The sequence below is a fragment of the Danio aesculapii genome, chromosome 12 (genome assembly GCF_903798145.1).
Source record: "Danio aesculapii chromosome 12, fDanAes4.1, whole genome shotgun sequence".
Classification (NCBI taxonomy): domain Eukaryota; kingdom Metazoa; phylum Chordata; class Actinopteri; order Cypriniformes; family Danionidae; genus Danio; species Danio aesculapii.
In genome coordinates, this window is record NC_079446.1 from 27,773,895 (window position 1) to 27,798,982 (window position 25,088).

At 36.3% G+C, this 25,088-nt stretch overlaps 1 protein-coding gene across 3 annotated transcripts in view; it reads right to left on the reverse strand.

The window, feature by feature from the left end:
- Nucleotides 1-17,709: 17,709 nt before the first annotated feature.
- usp54b (ubiquitin specific peptidase 54b) overlaps nucleotides 17,710-25,088 on the reverse strand; it is a 119,583-nt gene continuing 112,204 nt past the window's right edge. Inside the window, exons 19-20 of one of the 3 annotated variants that reach the window (XM_056469124.1) lie at nucleotides 22,121-22,188; nucleotides 17,710-21,884 (exon numbers count right to left, since the gene is read on the reverse strand). In XM_056469124.1, the coding sequence (XP_056325099.1) occupies nucleotides 21,845-21,884; nucleotides 22,121-22,188 (108 nt within the window). In that variant the 3' untranslated portion in view covers nucleotides 17,710-21,844. Of the gene's footprint in view, nucleotides 21,885-22,120; nucleotides 22,290-25,088 lie in introns of all 3 variants that reach the window. The other 2 variants (XM_056469123.1, XM_056469125.1) reach the window with 2 other exon arrangements.

Genomic DNA, 25,088 nt, shown 5'->3' on the forward strand with positions numbered 1-25,088 from the left:
TAGTATGTGCGTACATTTGTTTTTGAAAATAAAAAGTCTTAAAATGTGAGCAACTTATAAAAACACATCCAATAATGTAAATAAGTTGTCATTTAAAAATTTTAATTTAATTAAAATGTCAAATAGAACCTTATAATTTTATGGTGACGATATTAATTTTATTTTAATAATTTAACACTCAAAGGAAACAATGGTGTCTGAGGCTCACGACATGCCATTTGAACTTAATGAACTCTTACGTTTCAGCTATGCCTAGGTATATCCAGGTAAGTAACATTTATCTTAAATGGAGTGACTCATTACAGACAATAACATGGTAAACAAAGTGTTTCATGCACAGATCGACTTCAACGCATCACCAGAAGAAACAGGTATGACTTTTATTCTGTCTGAATAAGTTTTTTTCTCCCTCTCAAAGTCAAAGCAGTGGTTAACCTTTATAAATCATCAAGCATCGCCACATCAGCTAAAATCTTTTCTTTAAAATCCTTGCATAGTCTGAGAGTGAGTAAACTAACAGCAGATTCTCATTTTTGGGGAACTAAGATGAATTGCAACATATCAGAATAGAGTAAATATTCTGTCCTGCATTCACCCTAGAGCTTTGTTGCTATATATAGATCTGTCAACTCTTGTGCTGTTTGCACATGGGAATAATTGTCTCTTGAATGCACACTGCCTCCGATTCACTCTGGTTCAGAGAGAACGCACTCTTTCTAATGCTTATCAACTGTTACAGGGCTCTAGGCATTTGGAGTTATGAGTGTGAAAGGCACAGACAAGAGATTTTATTAGCCCTACTAGGAAAGATATTTCATAATTCCTTTGAGTCAAGCAAGTGTGCTCTGACAACATACTAAGCACTGCTGAGGGAACTCAATCTAATGCTCACCCGTTTCGCTTTAGGGTTGTGACTACAGCACCACCTGATGGAAGTGAGGGCATATGCTAATTGAGATTAGGATTATTTCCATGGAAGCTTTTTTAAAGAATGAATCTGACCTCACAGCTGAGTGATAATTAAAAAAAACATAACAGAACTTCTAATAGTTTTCACTACTAATACCATTGAAGCATAGGGAACATAGTATTGAGCAGGGATGCCCAAACTCGGTCCTGGAGGGTCGGTGTCCTGTATAGTTTACTGTAGCTTCAACTTTCCTTAATACACCAGCCTGGAAGTTTCTAGCATACATAGAAAGAGCTTAGCTGGTTCAGGTGTATTTAATTGGGGTTAAAACTAAAATATGTAGGACACCTGCCCTTCAGGACCAAGTTTGGGCATCCCTGATTTAGACGATTCATTTGGTTATAAAGTCTACAAGAACTGGAAGTTGCTGAGACTTTTATTTCAGTAAGATGATGTTCTTCCAACTAAAAGAGAAAACAGATCTTTTCCTCATAGCAAGCTCTCAGTAAAAGGAGTGTTTTTAAGAATATTATAGCTAAAGACATTAGACTGACATCAACAGAGAAGGCCAAAGCAAATTGTCAGGCTTTGATTGAAGATTACCAAAACAAAACAAAAAAATCCAGTCAATTAACTTGCATGGATTAATGGTTAATCTAAAGAATAACAATGTGCGCTAGCAAAATAAACATTGTAAATTTTGATTTTAAAGGTGCAGTAGGTGATTGTCTTCAGAAGCATTTTTTGTTCTGCTGGTTGAAAGTGTCTTCACATTCTAATAGTTATGATTAAAGTAAATGATCTAAATGTTTTTATATGTGTTTTTATATTTAGGGTAAGTCATAAGACTAAAAAAATGTTATCCAATTAAATTTTGTCGGGCAAACAATTCTCATAATTCTGATAAGTAGCCCAAACTGTCTGTGAGCAAATGAAGATTTTTACATCTGCGCTCCCGTTCGCGCAGATCCGCCATTTGCACGTTCACGTACACATGAGAGAGAGACAGCGGTAAAAACAAATGCTGAATCAAAACTTTTAAAAATTCTGAATTAATATTGGAGTTACTTTTGCACGCTGGAGGAAGGATGACACCATGGCTTAAGTATTCTTTTAGACAGTTAATGTTATGTTTTAAAACTATTTTAGTCACGCAAAGATAATGTAGATTGTGTTGTATTATGAGTTATATGCACAGAAGTGTTGTTCAGCTACTAAAATATACTGAAACCAGCAAAAGATTGATGTGGCCATTTTCAAAATCATAAAGCACCTTTTACAGCATCAATAATGTAGATTTTTATTTAGTCAAACAACAAAACATCAGTAAATTCCCCCTAGCCTGCTTTACTGAGGTGAAGTTGGTTTTACATTCACCTTGGTTCATTTTTGAACGATAACAACCTGTGACGCGCTCCCTATATTTTTGACATGCTACTCTGAATATTCGGTCTGAAATAGCATGTAAGTGTGGCTTAGTAATAAGTGTAATTCCTGCACCCCGCCGGCCAACCAGTAAGGCTGCTCGATTATGGGAAAAATCATAAACACGATTATTTTGGTCATATTTGTAATCACGATTATTCAAAACGATTATCAGTTAAAGTCAAAATTATTCGCCCTCCTGTAATTTTATTTATATATATATATATATATATATATATATATATATATATATATATATATATATATATATATATATATATATATATATATATTTTTTTTTTTTTTTTTTCAAATGATGTTTGAGAGAAAAATTTTTCACGGTATTTCCTAAAATATTTTTTCTTCTGGAGAAAGGCTTATTTTTTTTTTTTTCGGCTGGAATAAAAGCCGTTTTTAATTTTTGAAACCTATTTTAAGGTCAATATTATTAGCCCTCTTAAGCAATATATATTTTTGATTGTCTGCATAAGATACTACTGTTATACAATGACTTGCCCAATTACCCTAATTAAGCCTTTGAATGTCACTATAAGCTGTATACTAGTATCAGGAAAAATATCTAGTAAAATATAATGTACGGTCATCATAGCAAAGATAAAAGAAATCAGTTATTAGAAATGAGTTATTAAATCTGTTATGTTTAAAAATGGGTTAAAAATAAATCTTTCCATTAAACAGAAATTGGGGGGAAAGGGTCACTAATAATTCAGGTAGGCTAATAATTCTGACTTCAGCCATATTTATACAGTTATTTTACTCCCTATAAATAAGGAAAGGGAAATCAATACAATAGAATAAAAATATGAAACAAACTGTGCTTTAAATTTCAGCTACAAAAGTCCTTCAGTCAAGAGCAGTGAGTGATTTTGTCCTTTTGTTGTTTGATTAATAATAAAAACAGGCAGCAGCATTGAATATTGTACACTGTCACTTTAAGAATAGTCCGGCTCTGATATGGTTTCACTTTCACATGCCTTTTGATTGTCAACTTGTTTGTTTATTATACAAATGAGGGTTAATATGAACAGTGTTGCCAACTTAGCAATTTTGTTGCTAGATTTAGCAACTTTTCATACTTCCCAAGCAACGTTTTTTTCAAAAAGCACAGAGCAACAAATTTAGCAACTTTTAACATTCATTTGGCTACTTCTAGCAATTTTTAAAAAGTGACTCAAAGGAGCAGTGGCTGCAGTCTTTACTCAGTAGAGTAAATTGCTAGTTCAGATGCTAGTTCTTGTTTTTCATAATTAAAAATTTACTTATAATTTAATTTACTGATATTTGCTAACGTGTATAATTGTTGGTAATTTGGGTAGCAATAAATTCTAATGGTGTTATAATTGTTGTCACTTTCATAAATGTGTTATTTTCACAAGTTAAAAAGAGTAAGTACACAAGCTTTGATTTTTTAAAAGAATGTAACTGATCATTATCAGTGTTATATTTAAAAATAAAAATCCTTATCAAATAGTGTTTTATATTACTTTTACAAATAGTCAACTATTTTTCAAACAAATCTAAATGGACATATTTCAAATAATGTTTTTGCTAAGACGGCCAGTCAATTTCAGAAAACATTAATTATTTTGTATACTACATAAAGATGTAGTTTTGAGTTGCGATTGCACCATGACGTCATCACTCATAGTAAGATGTAATGTTTAATATAATATAATACACAGCGCCTCAGAGAGTAGAGACATGACGGGTTTACACTTTGTCAGATACTACGTGATGACATCACTGATATGCAAATTAGCACGTGACACCATCTGGCAACATTTAGCTACTTTTCAGGTTGGCTTTAGCTACTTTTATTGGAAATAGTTGGCAACACTGAATATGAATATTCACTAAACACCGCGCTCTGAGACAAATGTGCATGTATTTGACCATTAAAGCGCTCGCATTAAGATGGCGTTAGATGTGTGTGCTCTGCTCGTCTCCGAGGCTAAGTGTGCACACACACAAAAGCATGCAGTCTCGTTCGTGCTTTTAAAAACGTAAATGATTTGAATGTACATCAATGAATGATGCGCATCCCATGCTGCAAACGTTAAATTACAGTACATGTTATTTTCACGTGGAACTGAGCTTTGCAGAGCAACAAATGTGTACAACTGGAAAGGGGGCGGTATATGATGCAATAATCGTTTCTCTGGATTAATGGTTTTTCATAATCGTTAGAAGCCAAAATTGGATTTTCGATTAATTGCACAGCCCTATGTTGCTTTAGGACAAAGGGCGTGAGTGAGTGAGACCAGTGATGCTTGCATGCATGAAATATTGCACATTATGACAAGTTTTGCTTGCTAACTGCACAACTGAAAACGTGCCAGATATAATACAGTTTTTTGTTTGGAATTAAAGTACTATAAAGTTTGGTAACACTTTATTTTGATGGTCCGTTTGAATATTAGTAGACCGTCTGCTTAATATCTGTTGATACTGCTCCTTCAATAGACATTACACTTACTATAAGAAACTTTGCAAGTACATGTCAACTTACTCTAACCCTAACCCCAACCTAACAGTCTACTTATAATCTAATGAGAATTAGTTGGCATGTAGATGATATCTAACTTAAATTCAACAAATGGACCATCAAATTAAAGTGTGACCTAAAGATTTCTAACTGGCGAATGATATGATCTAGTGGGTCATCTACTGTTATCTTCAAGGTGCGCGTTCATGATTTCAGGAGACATGGCTTTGGACGGCAGGGGTGGGACTATGTTTCAAAGGTTTTATGCTAAACGGTTAGCATTTTGGCAGATCACCTACTGCACCTTTAACATGTCACCAGTAGAAGACAAAAATTACCAGTAGGGACCCAAAGGATCATTAGAGTTTCCATTCTTAATTCTATGAAGAATTCTGTTGTGTTTCTGGCAGTGCTTGTTGCGTTTACAGCCGAACACACTTATAGGAGCCTTTAACTTCCAAAACTTACAACAAAACACAAAGGAGTTTCACGAAATCTAGCTTTGTACTTTAATAAAAAAGCTGCAAGCATTGCCCCCTTTTTCTTGACATTTCACAAACCAGTGACAAGGTGATAGCCCAGCTACAGCTGTTGCTAAGCAACACAATTGCTTTGCAGTCTTGAGGGAATTTTTCTGTCCTGTCTGGCTTTGGAGTAAATCACATTGCTGTGCAGGACTCCAGCAACACACATTCATTTCATTACCGACGCTGGACTAATATCTTAATAGCAGGCTGACAATTAGAGCATGATATCTGGCGTTTTCATGTTTTCTGAACCAATGAAAGGGTCCTGAGTGACAAGCGTGCTGAATGCAGCAAATTAATGAATTTCCACGGAAGGCTCAGTGTGTCTCTGGAAACTCATTGACATAAACGAATCGCACAGAGTGCATTCGCCTACTTGAGCTACTGCTTTCCCAGGTGTCCTTTGAGTTGATTAAGAGATTAATTGCATTTTGGATGATCATCTCATTTACTTTTTGTGACGGATATTATGTATGTTGTAGTTCAAAAGTCTGAGAACGATGTGCACTTAGTGAAAGTGATTGCTCTGCCATGATAGTAGTTGAAACAAAAGAGAAAGTTATCACTATGCTCCAAAACTAAAAAAAAGTCTCCAAAGTGTAATCATGGTTGCCAGTTCTCAAAACTGCCCACTACAAACAGTACTTCAGAATGAATTGATTTCTTGGCAAGTGTTACGTTTTAAAACAAGATGATGCTTTCAAAGAACAGATTTTGGGTTCTCCGCACCTTTCATCCCTTCGGAGCTCTCACTCTTTAAGGTGGACCCAAAGGATTAGAGATAAGGGAATAAAACACTCAAAATGAAACACATTCTTACTTTAGCCCTTTAAACACAGACTTTTTAGTGAGAAAGGGTGTCATCCATCCTCACCTCCCTTTTTATTTTTTAAAAATACATCTTAACCATTTAAATACTCCCTAATATATTCAACATAAACGACACAATTCAACTAATTCGTTTTCCTTTAGCTTAGTCCCTTTATTTATCAGAGGTCACGAGAGCCGAATGAACTGGCAACTTATCCAGCATATGTTTTACACAGCAGATGCCCTTCCAGCTGCATCCCAGCACTGGGAAACACACATACACTACGGCCAATTTAGTTTATTCAAGTAACCTATTGCGTATGTATTTTGGACTGGGAAACCAGAGCACCTGGATGAAACCCACACCAACTCAGGGAGAACATGCAAACTCCACACAGAAATGCCAACTGACCAACGCTGGGACTCAAACCAGTGCCCTTTCTGCTGTGAGGCGACAGTGCTAACTGATCCACCATGCCACCCAAATTCTATTCTATTTTAAAATATGAATGTCTGTTTTGTTCAAAGAGTATATAGGGTTGTGACCCTATGATCCAGACATGCTCTATCTATTATGCGCATTACATTTGAGTTGCTATTTGTTTAAATTTACATTTAGTCATTTAGCAGATGCTAAACAGTCAGTAAAAGAGATAACTAGTGAGTGCTATTTTTAGTCAGTTAAGTTTTGACGAAATGTGTCTCGTAGCTGTAGCTAGTCTATTGAAAGGGGTGGTTCTTTTTTCTCAAAAGTGGACCTTTTTGCAATTATTCGCTTTATTTTCTCTTTAATTTCGAGGTTCAAATACTGCATTTTATTGACATTTTAAGCACATTTTTTTCTGCATTAGCTTGTCGGATGGTGACCATACTTTTTGATGGAACAAAAATGATTTTTACATTTTTTGTCAAAGTGTTTATAATACTATTTTACCACAAAGTGTTTATTTACAAATGTGCAATTTATTACAGTTTTATAAATAATGTAATGAGATTAGAATGTTAAATAAAAAATGTTGAACAAAGAAATCTGAAAAAATGCTTATTTTTCAAATACCAATTTATTATCATGTATCAATAAAAAATGATTAGGAATTAGTTAAAACTAGTTTTTAATGAAAAAAACTGTAGCCTATAGACGAATTACCATGTTTGTAAACATTTAGGATGCATGCGCAGTGAAGTTGCAGAAAATAAAACAGGAGTGCTAAAATTTACAGCGAGGGAATGACATCTGATGCATTACAGAGTTTGTTGTTGTCTTAGAAATAAGTTATATTGGTTACATATTATACCGTATTTTTCGCACTATAAGGCGCACCTGAAAGCCTTAAATTTTGTCAAAAAATGGCCGTGCGCCTAATAATCCAGTGCGCCTTATGTGTGCACTGAGTTCCAAAATCTGTAAAAAAGTTGTTGTGTGACCCTATTGATCTGTGATCCATGCGCGCCCATCACACCGCTACTGTGAAAAACCAAGTGAAGCAAATGAACATGGAGCTTGCGGTCATTCCGGGAGGACTAACAAAAGAACTCCAACGGCTGAATATTGGTGTAAACAGGGCGTTCAAAGTGAAGTTGCGAGCGGCGTGGGAGCAATAGATGACAGACGGCGAACACACTTTTACTCGCCCGGTGAGTTACGCCACCATATGTGAATGAATTGTGAATGCCTGGGCTAAGGTATCTGCTTTAACTGTTGTCCGAGCTTTCGCGAAAGCCGGCATCATTGCTGAACAGCCACCCGGCAACGAGACTGACTCCGACAATGAGATAGAACACGGCATGTTTAATGGCGAAACTGCCCAGCTGTTCAATTCAGACACAGAAGATGAGGACTTTGATGGATTTGTGGGAGAAGACTGATTAAAAAATAACGTGAGTGTATTGTTAAATAGTACAATAAAGTTCAACTAAACTATGGTAACTGTTTTGCTTCCATTACCTTTTTTTGTAGACTGTATGTTTTAGTGTGCGCCTTATAACACGGTGCGCCTTATGTATGGGTAAAGTACAGAACTAGACCCCGTAATTGAGACTGCGTCTAATAATCCGGTGCGCCATATAGTGCAGAAAATACGGTATATATTATTTACACAATGCTTTCAGCGTATTAAAACAGCTTTTCACCCAGAGATAAGCACAGTTATTCAGCAAAATTAACGTTAAAGTGAGTGGCGTTCGTCTGACAGGTCTATTTACAATAGCACCCTCCAAATAGATATTGGATAAGACCAAATGGCCAAGCATCCAGCCCCAAATATACAACTATCTCATTAAAACTCCAAGTGTTTTAACAAGAGAGAAGTTAAAGGCCTACAAGTCTTTGGATGTCTACAATTTTGTTCTGTGTGGTCATGTGCAGGAAATAATGTTCCATGATTTCCAAATTCAAAACTTTGTAGTGCTAAAACCGAGGTTCTGCCTAGCCAAAGACAAGGAAAAAAGACGGAACTGTACAAGGTCTGGGTAATCATCAACAAGCAAAACAACTGCATTCTGACAGCGAACTGCACCTGTATGGCAGGGTATGTGAACTTACACTTTTACATTTCATTCTTAGCATTCAATGTCCGCAGTTTAATTAACCATATGTAACAGTTTTTTTTCTGAAATCATTGCTGCAATCAAAAACGAGTAATGTGTATGATTCAGCATAGCGTGAACTTACCTGATATAAAATGATGATTCAGCTCTTCTGATGGCTGTTAGCTAAAGACATCTGCGGTTGGCATTCGAATTTGGCATCCTACTGCACAACAGTGATCTTAACTATGTACTTGCGTCCAAAAATGAATACAATGTACTCACTGTGTTGATAATGTATTGCAGAACACATCTGGTGCTCTTTAGGTGGGATACAGGTAGGGCTAAAGACAGGTTTGATAGTAGGGATAGGTTTAAGGGTGGGTTACATTGTAAGGGATGGTCAACAATACAATAACAGAAATTAATTACAGATCACATGCATGTATTTAATCAATCCTAAGTACAATGTAGAATCATGCACAGTATTTACACAATATGTACATTGCAACAAATGATTAATTTCTGTGTAAGTACAAATTAGTTAAGGCCACTTAATACAAAGTGGGAGCTTATATTTAGATTTAAATCAGATCATGAATTCTACAAAGGCCACCTATGATGAAAATCAACATATGTAAGCTGTTTGGACAGAACTATGCGTAGGTATAGTATATCCACAGTCATATTGGAGTAACAAAAACACAATAAATTAACTTTTTTTTTATTCCTGGTGTTAAAATAGGATCCAAATCCATCCCATTTTAAGTCTCACCTCAACGTGACGTAGGAGTGCGATTTCCCCACCAACCAAATTGATTGACAGACACTTATTAAGATGTCTCCATAGGAATGCGTATAATCATATCAACAAGACAGGACGTGCGCAAAGTAAATGGGATTAAAAGACGTCTTCAGCTCTCTGAGGTCTGTGTGGAACTTTGTAACGACATTGTGTGCAACTCATCATTGCAGAAAGGCTTGAATTAACTCCACAACAAATATATCAAATAACACTTGGGAAAGTCCTAACAGTAGTAAAGGAGATCTGCTTCATTCTTGTCTGTCACTGTGCTATTTATCAACATGCATCAGAGAAATACTGAGAAATCTCTGTGGCTCTGACACACACGTGGGAATGGTGGGTGAGGAGAACCAGCTCGTTTGCATTAAAGACACGGGCAACAAAAACAGCTACAATGCCTTAACAGCTCAAATTACCCAGATTTATAAAGGTATAATAAATAATCTGATGGGTATTTTGAGCTGAAACTTTACAGACACATTCTGGAGACACAAAAGACTTTAATATTAAATCTTGAAAAAGGGGTAAAATAGGTGCCCTTTAAAATATTTTAACTTATGGTCCATAGTAAAAATCATACTGGTTTGGAACAAAATGAAATGATGACAGATATAAGCTGAAGAATTGATATTCATTGATAATAGAAAATGCAGTAAAATAAGTGTCTTCATTCTATATCTTAAAAATCAATGTCTGGCATCCCAGATACTGTAAGCCTGAAGAGTATAGCTCATCTCGCTTCACTTTGGTCTTAAATTTTAGCACCTGACACAAACTGGAGAACCCAAGTGTGACTAAGTGGAGAAACTCTCTTCAAAAATGACCAAAGGTGAAGCCTGTGGGATTTTCTCAGAAAGCGTGCAGAGGAAGAGGAAGAATGTAGGTGTCTTTGCCACTATTTAGCATGCACACCTCCTCGCTCGCCCCTTATGGTGTCATTTCCTCTGAATAAAACCTGCTGGAAGACACAAACAAACAGATAAATAATGAAAAGCTCAAAGAACTGGTGGGCCAAAGAAGTCACGATTCATAGTCAGTCAAAGGGAGTAAAAATAACCCTCCGGTTTCTATTTCTCCCTTCCTCCTGTGTGAGGGATATTTTTAGCAGCTGGAGACGTGTTTCATTGAGGCAGCAGAGCCACTCGTCTGAGGCTCGGCGCACGTGAGGCTGTGGCACATGCAGGGATGAGGAAGAGAGAGAGGAGGGGAGCTGAATCACCAAGAGCTACAGCATCACTTCACTTTAAACTACTCCAACTGTTCTGCATGCTGTACTTTCTGCCGTCATTCACAAGAAAATGCTGCTAAATATTTTAGGCTTACATATATGGCTGAGTCTAAAATATAATTGATGGTGGTGACATTGATTGATACTGATACAACAGCAGTAGGAGAACCGATTGGTGATGCTATTTTTTTATTTATTGGTCTCTTTAACTCTACAAACCTGCTCGATCATGCGTTGTTTGTAAATTTAAGATTCACTTGATTATTCATAGTACATGATTTAGTGGAATAATCATGCAATAATGTGAGTATACTGTAGATGATCAACTTTAGAAGACTAGTTTTTTTTTTTTTTTGTTCGCTTGGTAACAGATTACTTGAATGGGTGTTTATAACACGGTCATAGTACATTTTTAAAAAAATAAACATATATGTTATACCCATAGGCTCATTCTGAAAATGTAGCCCTATATGCATTTCTGGAGGTCACGAGTTATGTAGCCAGAAGTAAATATGGCAGCATTTTGTCTTTAAAACGAACGCCAAGGTGCAGTATGATGCCGTTCCTTTTCGTGCTTACCCCATACCTGCCAACATTTGTTCTGAAAATCTGCGAGACCGGGGTGTGAGGGGGTGAGGGGCTGGGTCGGGGAGGAGGATGTGGGCTTACAGGGGCTGGAGCGGAGTGGAGCGGTGCGATCTGAAGGGGTGCCTGGTCTGTCCTACGCACCGGGCACCGGCTGCCATCGGAATAATTGGCAATCTGGGGTGTTATAGATTGTACAAAACCACTGAGGACCGGGGAAAGGGGGTGAAATTCCAGGAGTTTTCCAGAAGGAATGACAAAACGGGAAATGGGTCTGAAATACGGGAGACTCCCGGGAAAAACTGGAGTGTTGGCAGGTATGGCTTACCAGCAGACCGCTTACCTATGTATGGACGAGTTTCCCGCTGTTACCAGTTAGTCCAGTAAGTTCACCATGTACGTCGACGTACTTGAGACACAGAGAGGAGTTGACCACAATGATCAGGTAGGACAAAAACAGAAACAAAATAGTAAAATAACAAGGTGAGAATGTGGTAAAATCTGAAAATGTGGTTAAAATCAGGCGAGGGCTTTTGTTTTTTTGGATTGCTTTTTAAAACTGTTAGCTGGGTTTAGGGAAGGGGGTGGGCGGGTCAATCTGTGTTTCTTATAACACTATTGGTTGGGTTTAGGGAAGGAGGAGGGTGGGTCAGTCAGTCAGTCAGTCAACAGTCTCCTGTATTTATGTAAGAACAGCAGGAGCGAATGGCAATCATAGCTCCTGGGATGTAGTTATCTCCAGAAATGTATATAGCGGTACATTTTCAGATTTAGGTTGGGTTAACAAAAAAAAACATAAAATTTACTGTGAAAAACTGCCAGCTATGGGTGCCAACACTTTACTTTTAAAAATATAGTAAAAACTGTAAAAGAATAGTCTAAAATTTTACATTTGTAAAATGAGAAGACTACTTAAATTTTTTAAAACTTCAGAGCTTCTTTTAAAAAAGTTTTTTTAACATTGACATTACAGTCATTTTTTACAGTGATGACATGACACAAGCCATGAATATTAATGAGACTTTATGCAAGCTTATGACAGCTGCTATTAGCTCAGCATTTTCAATGCACAAATGACATTGTTTCAGATGTCTTTGTCAAAACATCTTGACAACCAAAACAACCTAAATTGTCATAAATCTGTCATGAGGCCATTATAATTGTGTCATGAATATTGGTTTGATCATTTTTTTTTAATGGAACACACTGAATTTGTCATTAAAATCTCTCATTAAAAGTTCAATACTCTGTTAAATAATTTTATAACAGAATTATTAATATTTAATGGCATTTTAATGACAAATTCAATTTGTACCACTTTAGTTGAGGTCAATAAAAATATTAATGATGTTGTTATAAAATTCATGACAAAAAGTGAACAAAAATAAATTGTGTTTATATTGTATTGCACAACCCTAATGGTGCTATTGAGAAGAGATACAAGTAGGATACAGAAAGGTTTGGGAGGTTAGAGGGAGGTTTAAGGGATGGGCCAATAGTGTTATTATAAATGTAACTACATATGTAATTACAATTTTTTTTAATATTTAAGTACAATGTATATATTTACTAAGTGCATTGTACCATATTGATAATTTAAATGTACATTAACTGTAATTAAGGTTAATATACAGTATAGTGTGGCAGCATATTTAAATTAAAACTTCTCCCAACATCGTGATATAACTTCCCACATAACAAAATATCTCTATCCCAGCTCTGGCCCACACAATCAGCTTTTGCTTGGCCCACATGCTGCAGTGAATTACGGCACATGACTGGACGATATCTGGCTTCCAGACAAGGGCCAAACACGGACCATATCTGGGCCAAGTCTCAGCCGAGTTAGTAACCCATAACTGAGCCTAAAATGGGCCAGATATGTTGGTGTGTCACGACTGCAATGAAATTGATAAAGCCATAAATCATTGCACTTTAGGCTTGCTATGGGTGAGCTTTTTTCTCAAAGCGACCTAATTGGTAGAATTTTTTTCTTTATTTTAAAATAACAAAAATGTATTTTAAATGTGGGTCAGGACATGACAAACTCACATGGCCCACATATCAAGTATTAACATCTGGGCCAAATACTACATTTTACTTTTGGCCCAAGTATTGTTTGCCACCTTAAAGACGGTGCCACCTCTGCCAAACCAGGGCCAAGTTTGGCCCACATGCTGTATGCCAGTGCCGGATAAATGCCTGCTGTGCCAGATTTATGCCAAATCTGGGCCAGAATTCTTTGCTACCTGGGTTTAGACATTTGTGAATGAATAATGATTATTCATTCAACTGTCCACATTGTCCCTTTTTATAAGGGATATTTTTATTGTTTCTTCTCAAGTCATTTTGCCAATGAACAAAAGAATGTTCCATACCATACGCATTGCCACAAAACAATATATAAACAAATCTCAGATACAACTCATCCCTTGTAGAGTCACAAGCCAATTTATTAGGATGCAATGGCATGTTAACACAAGTATCTAATCAGCCAATCTCATGGCAGTAACTCAGTGCATACAGATCTGTTCAGAATAATCTGCTGAATTTTACAGCGAGCATCAGAATGAGGAGGAAAGATGGGATTTACGTAACTTTGAATACTGGTTGTTGGTGGCAGACAGGCTGCTCTGAGTGTTTCAAAAAACACTACAGTGATTTTGCCATACAACCATAGGGTTTACAGAGGTTTCCTTCAAGCCACGGAGAATTAATAGCATAGCAATAGCAACATGATCAATGTGTACCTAATAAAGTGGCCTGTGAGTGTACTCTATATGAGTTGTTGTACTTTACATTTTGTTCAAAACTGTTCACGTGCAACTCATGACTGATCTTTAGTCCCGGTCCATTCACCAGTGACAATTACAACACAAAGGTGTTTTATTGATAGAAATCTGGCCTTTAAATGTCATCTGAAGGTCTGTGTGTCCTCGAGTTTGGGTCTGGGTTAGTCTGGGTTCTTATCTGAATCATGGATAATTTCTGAACCATGGCTCTGTTTGACTGTAATTGTTTGTAATACTCAGTAAAAAAAAAAAAAATCACATTTCTGTTTTCTTCTTTCCGGCAATCAGGAATGCCTCTTCGCTGAAACAAATCTAAATAACATAAGTACATCTGGGTTATTTATTTCCCTTTGGCAACTTTGGAAAGGGCATTTCAGAACAGCATTGCATGCACAATAATGAAAAGCTTTGTTGTCCTGTGCCACATCAACAAACACTGCGGTGTGTGAAAGACAGAGTTTATTTGAGGATTTGCAACTACTTCATTTTTTATCACCGTCAATTGAACTAAGGAGAATTAGAGAATTAGAGTAAAAACCATCAAACACTTATTGACTAAAACATAATAAAAGTATTCCTGGAACACAAATCTTTCTGTGGTAAAAAGGAGATGTGTTTTCTTTTGTATAGAGAGTGTCACTGTTGTAATACACAAAGACTCAACGTTTGCGGTTCTCTACAGAATCACAACAGGGGGTTCGTTCACTGGGCTACATTACTGAGAATGTCATTTCAGAAATTTTACATCACAAAATAAATCCATTGAATGCAGAGTAAATAAATAAATATAAATAAATGAAGACTATCTATACTGACATCTTGTGGAGAAAATTGTCTAAACAAATTGAAATTGTAGAGGCCATCAACTCACGACAGCACAGCAGTTCCAAGAATGCTTTTTGATTAAGATCAAGGCTAGTAAACAAAAAAAATTTAATCAGTAAGTCATGGAATACCTCTTAAATCAGTGGTAGACCTCCGCGTTTATTCATTTCATATCACAGCAACTATTCATGAAAACAGTATATAAAAACTGTCAAAAAAAAAATACAATAATAACATAATTTTTAAAAAGCAAGAGGTAAGCAGAAATATGGTTTCCAGCCTTCACTATAGTTTTCATTATCATACAGTATTAAAACAAAAATCACTAAATGATTTGATATTTAATTTGTCTAAACTGTAACTGTTAATTTAAAAAACAAGCAAATTACTGAAGACATTTCTAAAATTGTGTGTTAGGTGCTGAATAAAGGGAGCCTTTCTTGACAAAACGGTTGTTATTCACTAATCAATTTGGACCAAACTATAAAAATAAAAAAAATGACAGACAAAAGAAACAAAAACAGCGGTCAGCATATATAAGTACACCCCTCACAAATCTCTCTTTTAAATTCATATTTTTAATAGGAAGCTATACAATATTGTATTTGTGCTTATACATTAGATTAGTCAGTACTGAAGCCAAATCTGGAGCTTATCTAATAACTGTCCATAAACTAGAACAGCCACATTTATATGTTAAAAATATTAAATACAAATTTAAAAAGAGAAAAAAATCAAGAGAAGCAAAAACATTTTGAAGGTTGTAATTGTTTTTGCAATATTTAGCTTGAATTTAATTGTTATTATCTTTCAATTTCTAAATATGTTTGGTTACTAAAATATTATTTTAATAAATAGTTAAAGTCAGAATTATTAGCCCCTCTTTGAATTATAATTTTTTTTTTTTCGTTTTTAATATATTTCCCAAATGATGTTTAACAGAGAAAGGAAATTTTCACAGTATGTCTGATAATATTTTTTCTTCTGGAGAAAGTCTTATTTGTTTTATTTACACTAGAATAAGAGCAGTTTTTAATTTTTTAAACACCATTTTAATGACAAAATTATTAGTCCCTTTAAGCTATAATTTTATGATACAGAACAAACCATCGTTATACAATAACTTGCCTAATTACCCTAACCTGTCTAGTTAACCTAATTAACCTAATTACGCCTTTAAATGTCACTTTAAGCTGTATAGAAGAAAAGAATTTCTAGTAAAATATTATTTACTGTTATAATGGCAAAGATAAAATAAATCAGTTATTAGAAATGAGTTATTAAAACTATTAAGTTTAGAAATGTGTTAAAAGATCTTCTCTCCGTTAAACAGAAATTGGGGAAAAAATAAACAGGGGGGCTAATAATTCAGGGGGGCTAGTAATTCTGACTTTAACTGTATATCGGGTTTAATAAATCTGTTTTGTTTAAATGCACCACAATACATTGCCTATACACTCTTAATCAATTTTATTTGTCTCTATAGATCTATGAAGGACATTTTTACATCCATAGAAACTTTCCATTGAACAAAATGTTCTCATTCGTTAATTTTCTTTTTGGCTTAGTCCCTTTATTAATCAGGGGTCGCCACAGCAGAATGAACCGCCAACTTATCCAACATATGTTTTACGCAGCGGATGCCCTTCAAGCCGCAACCCATCTCTGGGAAACATTCACACACACTTATTCACACACATACACTACGAACAATTTAGCCCACCCAATTCATCTATAGCACATGTCTTTGGACTGTGGGGGAAACCGGAGCACCCGGAGAAAACGGGGAGAACATGCAAACTCCTTACAGAAACGCCAACTGACCCAGCCAAGACTCAAACCAGTGACCTTCTTGCTGTGAGGAAAACGTGCTACTCACTGCGCCACCGCATCACCGCACAAAATGTTCTTTAAATGTAATAATTTTCTTTTGATTTTTTTAAAAGCTCTATGTAAGAATCTAATGATTTTCCTTTTTTTTCTGCAAACAGTTTATTACAAAGCTGAAAAAATAAGATTGTCTATGAAAGTCAGTAGATCGAATTTGTTTTATTTATTTCTTTTTGGTGCTATTTTTTCAGAGAAAATCCAAAGAATGTGACATTAGTGTTAACACCTGAAAGCCGTTCTTCTGTTCTTTGGTGGATGAATTGAATGCTTTTACAATGTTTAAGGTAACGCCAACATTAGTCTGCTATTCTAAAAGCTATTCTGTACTGTATGTCAATGTATTATTAAATGAAAGACATTTATACTAGTGACACATAGCATATTCTATCAGCATAACATAGTCTGTATGTGCGTGTTTATTTTCTTATTTACATGTGCAGCTGGACCAGCCTGAAAATGTCATAAAGAATTTTACCTTTTGCACAAATCATACTTTAAGGAATTTGTCATGTTTCCATATCTGCAATGAATAATGTCAGCCACACCCAGGTGCTTTTTTGTAGTATAATAATATGCAGTAGTTATGGCAGTTAAATGTATGTAATAGAGCACAGACATCAAACTCAGTTCCTGGAAGGCCACAGCTCAGCACAGTTTAGTTTAAGCTCTAATTAAACACACCTGATCAAACCTACAGGTAAGTGTGTTGGAACTAAACTGTGCAGAATTTGACAACCCTGTAATAGAGTAACACAATGCATTTAGTATGTCATAAAGTCATCACTCTCACTGTAAGAGATTTGATAATGCTATAATACTGTCATAGGCAGTTTATTATTCCACAAATATGTATAAGAAATTAATACTCAGACACAAAGTGTAGGCGTTTGTGCAGCGCCCCCGCTGGAGTGCATTGGTAATAACTTTATTGCAAAAATACAAGTTCACTCAACCTCAAGCATTTACAAATGAGTCCCGAAATGGAAAACCCTTGAAATGCCATTTCATCTTTGAGAAATCCACCTTCCTCTGGCTACAACTCGCATTCAAAGGCTGTTAACTGTACAGACATTAATAAGTAAAGATTCAACAATTCAGCAGGAAATCATTTTCTTCCTCAGTATATAGGAAAAGAAGAAAAGAAGAAAAAAATATTCGATTTTGTCCCAGTCTGACTCTTTGCTGGTAGTTCAGGAGAGAGCATTTTTGCATAGCATACTCATACGCCACCTTTGCTACATTCTCAAACATCTTTTAAACTAAAGGAAAGATGAATAAATGACAAAGAAGAAGAAAAAAAAACATATCTTTGTGTTAGAGCCAATCTTTGGTAAGACGAAGTTAAACAAGGTCTAAATCTCTTTAAGTTATATCTCTTAGAATCACTTTTCATTTTAGCACTTTAATTAAAAAAATAATGCATATCACAGCACAATATGATTAGGATGAAAAGTAAAATACTGCATTAATCATATTATATTGTGATACAAAATATCTGTTGATCGGTATAAGTGTTTGTTTATATATGTCACAAAACCTTTTAAAGGGAAAGTTCAAGCAAAAATGACAATCCTGCCATCTCTCTTCACTTGTTTCAAACCTGTTTGACTTTCTTTCTTCTGTTGAACACAAAAGAAGACATTTTGAAGAAAGCAGAAAACCTGTAATCATTGACTTTGTATTTGTTTTTAAGTGGTTTTCAGCATTCTTCAAAATATCCTTATAAGTCAAAAAGTTTGGAACCACTTGAGGGAAATCAAATAGCGAGTACATTTTCATATTTGAGAGAAATATCCCTTTAAGTGAAAGCAATCCTTGCTCAAAGACCCCATTTCAGGCTAGTGAAGCTTCAAATGAGCTCCATTTAAACACGATCGGGGCTAAACATTCTTCAGCTGCGTTTTGCTTTAAAATAAAATCTAGAAATAATGTATATTCTTCTAAAATTGAATGGGATGAGACCCCTCAATTATTACAGGCCTGAAGATCCATCATGTGCCAGACTCATAGCTGTGGTTTCAGTGTCACTGCAAGTTTAAAAAAAAAATCTAATAAAATCAATCAAATCAAGTCAAATAAAGAATAAAAAGGAAGCTTAACTTGGCATATCTCCCTGTATAAACGGGAGAACTGTCAATGGAATTAAAATAGCAGTTTTTCTCCAGCTTTACACTTCTGAAGTGTACTATACTTGTCTTAATGCAGATAATAATTATTACCACTAGAATTGATTAACATTCCATAACGTCATTACGTAGTTTCTCCATTCCTCTGTATGTTTCTTAAGATGTCATAGTTTTCTTTATTAACAATAAATTTGCTTGTTAGTGTATGTTCAGTCAAACATGTACACAGTCTTTTGCCTGTAACACGAGACACAAAACAGCTGTGTGCTACAGGGAATGCCCGTATCAGAGAAGAAGAAGTAGGAAAAAGGTTAGAAGAGACAGTCTCGTTCCACTTTCCACGCCAGGGCCACAGATTTACATGCCTGCTCCGACGAAAAGCACCAGAGCTGAGAGATGACACCGTACAAAACATCTCTATTCACTTAGTACAGGTTGAAGTACTTAGCATCTACATGACAATAACCCATCCTGCTATTGAAAGAGAAAAAAAAAAACGTTTGCAGGAGAGTTGTGGAAAGCAAAGCGGCGACAATTCCAGGATGTTGATTTGCTGAGGATTTGCATCTGTGAGACAGGCGAGGAGGAAGGATGAAGTGTGTGTGTGTGTGTGTATGTTAAAAAAAATACTGGTCAAAAGTCTGGAATAAATATAGTTTTTAAATGTTTTAAAAGAAACTAAAAATGGTTTAACTACCTAAAAAATGTTAAATTATGGTAACCACAAAATATTTATGGTTTCACTATACTTATCATAGTTGTACAGTACCTTGGTATCTGCAGTAAAACTGTGGTAATGATCATCTAATTGCAATCAATATGGCTAAAAATGATGTCTATCCTAAACCTTGGTTAATTTTTCTAGTTTGAAAATGTAAAACAAATGCAATATTGTGAAATATTTTGTACTGTTAATACATCTACTTCAAGATATTTTAAAGTTCAATGTATTCCTTTGATGGTACGCTTGAATTGTCAGCATTGCTCCAGTCTTCAGTGTCACATGATCATTCATAAATCATTCTAATAGGCTGATTTGGTAGCTCAAGAAACATTTTTGAAAAACTGCTACTTAATTTGTTTGTGGAAACTCTGATACCATTCAAAGGCCAGGTAAGACATATTCATTCATTTATTTTCCTTCAGCTTAGTCTCTATTTTAGAGGTCGCCACAGCGGAATAAACCACCAACTATTCCAGCATATGTTTACGCAGCGGATGCCATTCCAGCCGCAACCCAGTGCTGGGAAACACCCATACACTCTTACATTCATAATCGTACACTACAGCCAATTTAGTTTATTCAATTCACTTATATCGCATATCTCTGGACTTTGGGAGAAACAGGAGCTCCCGGAGAAAACCCAAGCGAACACGGGGAGAATAGGTTAAGTATTAATTAATTTGAAAAATTATCATTTCATTCAGAAACGGTGCAAAAATAATTGACTTTTTGGAGACCTTTATATTACAAAAGATTTCCTTTAAAAATAAATGCTACGAGATCAACTAGTGCTATGAGATCAAGTAGTTCTCGAGTGCTCCCGCAATTAGTTTGGCCTATATCTTGATTAACAAAGACAGCTCTATAAGAATAGACCGCCAACTACACAAGTGCTTACTTACTTAGAGAAGCTTGGTATTAAGTGCTTGTGACTGTTACTATTGTTCAATTCACTTATATCCCATGTTTTTAGAGTGTGGGAGAAAACCTACGCGAACACGGGGAGAACATGTAAACTCCGCACAGAAATGCCGACTGGCCAAGCTAGGACTTGAAGCAGCGAACTTCTTGCTGCGAGGTAGTAGTACTAGCCACTGAGCCACCGTGTCGCCTGATCCTATAATTGTGGAGGAGGGAGAAGGGGTGGATGGGGGGTCTTCCAAAAGGAGTAAAGTTAGGCTGGATATTTATTTTAAATTTGGAATAATCCGATTGACTAGCTAATGATTATTGATACGGACCAGCTGCAGTCAATAATATCACGTGCTGCTCTCGAAATTAGTTTTGTGAAACTTCACAAAACTGAACATTTTCAGAAATACCATGACACAGCTACTGAAAATACAGATTTGCCAATACAGGAATACATTGTGCTTTGTATTAATATTTCACAATATAACCGCTTTTAGTTATTAATGATCAAATTAGTTCAGTCTTGTGAGGAAACAAGACATATTTCAAAATAATAAAAAAAATAAAACTATAACAGCAAATATTCCAAACTTTGGACAAGAAGCATAAATAACACAAAAGGCAGGGTTACAACAAGCCCCTTCCTTTTACCACCCAACACATGCACACACGCATACACACAAACACACATTTACCATTTAATGCAGCATGGAGGTACCATATACTTCTCCTCTGCAGTTAACTGAATGTTGAAGTCAATTAAGTTAAGTGCTCTGGGTTGGATGGCTCACCGCGGGAGGTCCGAGTCGGGACCCTACGCTCCTATCATTGCATGCTGCAGGTCTGACCATAAGTTAGTCATACACACACCACAAAAGCATCACGCCATCCCAGTGCTTAAAAACAAAGTTGGTTTTAGTGTCTCTTTCCAGCATGCTGTGGATTGAGCTTCAGGGGCTTTTGCATGGAAAAATTTACCGACTAGATCAAGATAACAGAAGGACATCATCCCAGGAACAATACAGAGCACAGGGCGATATTGGATGGCATCAGATCTTAGGACAGTTCTCCAGGAAACTGTGAAGAGAATCAGGATTGGGTGTGCAGAAAGGTTGTCCAGGGAAACAAATGCATCCGAGGACACGGTTGTGTCAGAAGCCAATTTGTTGAGATGAGAACCTTAATCAGGACGTCCTCCAGGAACCCTCAGTGATGGACTGTAGTGCTCCCCACTGGAGAGAGTTTGACACCAGTCAGACACAGCCAGAAACTCGGAGAACCTCTGGAGACATCCTGCAGTGGGGTAGGATGGAGTGTGAAGGACAGGATCCAGACCAATCAACAAAAAAAAAGCAACAACCAAAAGAGGAGCTCCTTCAACAGCAGTAAGGAAACAAAAATGAAGCGAAAGCAGACTGCTTAGCAAGGGTGCCTAGGCTACGATGCAATGCAATGGCAGAAACATGGGAAATGGCCCTCTGAATGTAGACGTGGTGGTTATGGAAGTGGAAAATGAGAGTGAGCTTTACCTGGAACCTCTCTGCAAGGCCCAGGCTGTGGAGACAAGGGTGAAGGTGACGCATGGTGATGGAGATAGCTGGATTGAAGCAGATGGAGGTCTGAATGAGACAATGGAAACTGAAGGCAACTAGGTGAGTACATGGAGCTTTGACATGACGAAACCCCAGAGTACCCCAGCTAGATACACACACACATTGGTTACGCACAAGGCAGAGGAAAAAACACAAGTTCATTCAATCAGAAGAGAGAAAAAGAGTAGAGGAGAGGGGTGGGAAGAGAGGAAAAGATGGGGAGCACAAAAGTAAGGCACGAAAAGTATCAGGGGCCTCATTTATAAAATGCACACAAGATCAGATCTGATCCCAAGTTAAAAATGAGGAACAATTTAAGATTTATTAAAGGGATTGTTCACCCAAAATGACCGCTTTGGCATTATTTACTCACACTCATGGTTTCAAATACTCTTTCTTCTGTCTGTGGAACAAAAGAAGATGTTTTTTTTTTTGGAAAACCAATGATTTTTATTGTAAAAATCATCAATTTTTATTGAGTTTTTCTAATATATCTTCTTTTGTATTCAGCAGAAGAAAGAAAGTCATATAGATGACTTGAAGGTGAGAAAATAAACACATTGTTTTCATTTTGGGTAGACTCTGCTTTTAAATGGAGAATCTGATGTGATAATGTTCTTCCACAAACAGCAAGTGAAAACCAGTCGTACTATCTATTTTGTGCTGAAATGATTTCGAATGACTTTCAGTTGTGCAATAGTCAGTAGTGAGCAAAAATGAATGAAATGAGAAACACATTTACATGCACAATAAAGTTAACATCATTTTGATTTAAACACAATGCAGTAATTCTTGTTATTTTTTTCATTTTGACCTCGACTTACCGGCTGCTGCGTGCCATAGAAATTTTCCAATGGAATTTTACATTTCATTCTTTTCAACAAATGCTGTCTTTGCAATACAATGTTGATATTCATGCTGTAGTATCAAACAAAAGCATTACTGTTCATAATATTTTACTATAAATATGTTTCACAAACCTAATATTACCTACAGTGCATCCGGAAAGCATTCATAGCGCTTCTCTTTTTCCACATTTTTTTTGTTACAGCGCTATTCCAAAATGAATTAAATTAATTTATTTTCTCAAAATTCTACACACAACACACACAAATCATATGTACATAAGGATTCACTGGTTTTGCCGTGAAGCTCTAAATTGAGCTCAGGTACATTCTGTTTCCACTGATCATTCTTGAGATGTTTCAGCAGCTTAATTAGAGTTCACCTGCGGTAAATTCAGTTAATTGGACATGAATTGAAAAGGCATACACCTGTCTATATAAGGTCCCAGGGTTAACAGTGCATGTCAAAGCACAAACCAAGCATGAAGACAAAGGAATTGTCGATAGACCTCCCAGACAGCATTGTCTCGAGGCACAAGGATGGGGAAGGATACAGAAAAATTTCTGCTGCTCTGAAAGTTTCAATGAGCACAGTGGCCTCCGTCATCCGTAAGTGGAAGATGTTTGGAACCACCAGGAATCTTCCTAGAGCTGGCCAGCCATCTAAGCTGAGTGATCGGGGCAGGCCCGGCCCTAACCAATTTGGCGCCCTAAGCAAGATTTCAGGTGATGCCCCGTCACATCGCAGTAAATTCCACTGCTAGTCTACATATAGTCATAAGAAACTAAAATAGCTTTTTGATCGACTACTACAAGCTGGGAAAATGTCAGATAAATATGCCATGCAATTAACTTTATTGCTGAATAGATCTAATATTTACAAATTTGCTTGAGGACGGATTGATGGGGGTAGTTACATTACTATTACTATTTTCCATAACATATATGCCCTTCCATAACATTAGCAGGTAAACACGTGTAGCAGGTAAAGTCTAATTATTCGGATGGGGAGGGGGGGTCTTAGGTGATCATGCTATATTATCATTATTTAATACTACTACTACTTAGTAGGCTTTGCACTATGCAGTTAAATTAATGTGGGCTTATTATTTTATCAGTCATAATACCAACAAGTTTTAATTTGCCTATACTGCCTATGCCACGGGCCGGCCCTGGATCGGGGGAGAAGGGCCTTAGTCAGGGAGGTGATCAATAACCGATGGTCACTCTGTCTGAGTTCCAGTGTTCTTCTTTGGAGAGAAGTAAAGCTTACAGAAGGACAACCATCTATGCAGGAATCCACCAATCAGGCCTATATGGTAGAAGCCACCATCCACCTGGAATTTGGCAAAAGGCATCTGAAGAACTCTCAGACCATAAGAAACAAAATTTTCTGGTCTGATGAGACTAAAATTGAACTCTCTGGAGTGAATGTCAGGCGGAACGTTTGGAGAAAACCAGGCACCACTCATCACCAGGCTAATACCATCCCTACAGTGAAGCATGGTGGTGGTAGCATCATGCTGTGGGGATGTTTTTCAGCAGCAGGAACTGGAAGACTAGTCAGGATGGAGGGAAAGATGAATGCAGCAATGTACAAAGACATCTCTGGAGAGATCTGAAAATGGCTGTACACTGTCACTTCCCATCCAAACTGCTTGAGAGATACTGCAAAGAGGAATAGGCAAAAATTCCCAAAGACAGGTGTGCCAAGCTTGTGGCATCATATTCAAAAAGACTTGAGGCTGTAATTGCTGCCAAAGGTGCATCAACAAAGTATTGAGCAAAGGTTGTGAATACTTATGCTCATGTGTTTTTTTATTTATTTATTTATTTTTATTTTATTTTATTTAATTTGCGCTATGAATACTTTTCAGATGCACTGTATATACAAAAAAAACTGCAGCAATGTTTTTTTTTTATTATTCAGTATTACAATTCCAATTCATACATAATAATCTGCAAATACTGACAGATAGATGAATAAGGAATAAATTTTTCAGGACACAACCTAATAAACTGCAAAAATGACAATCATAAATAACAACTATACATTCCTT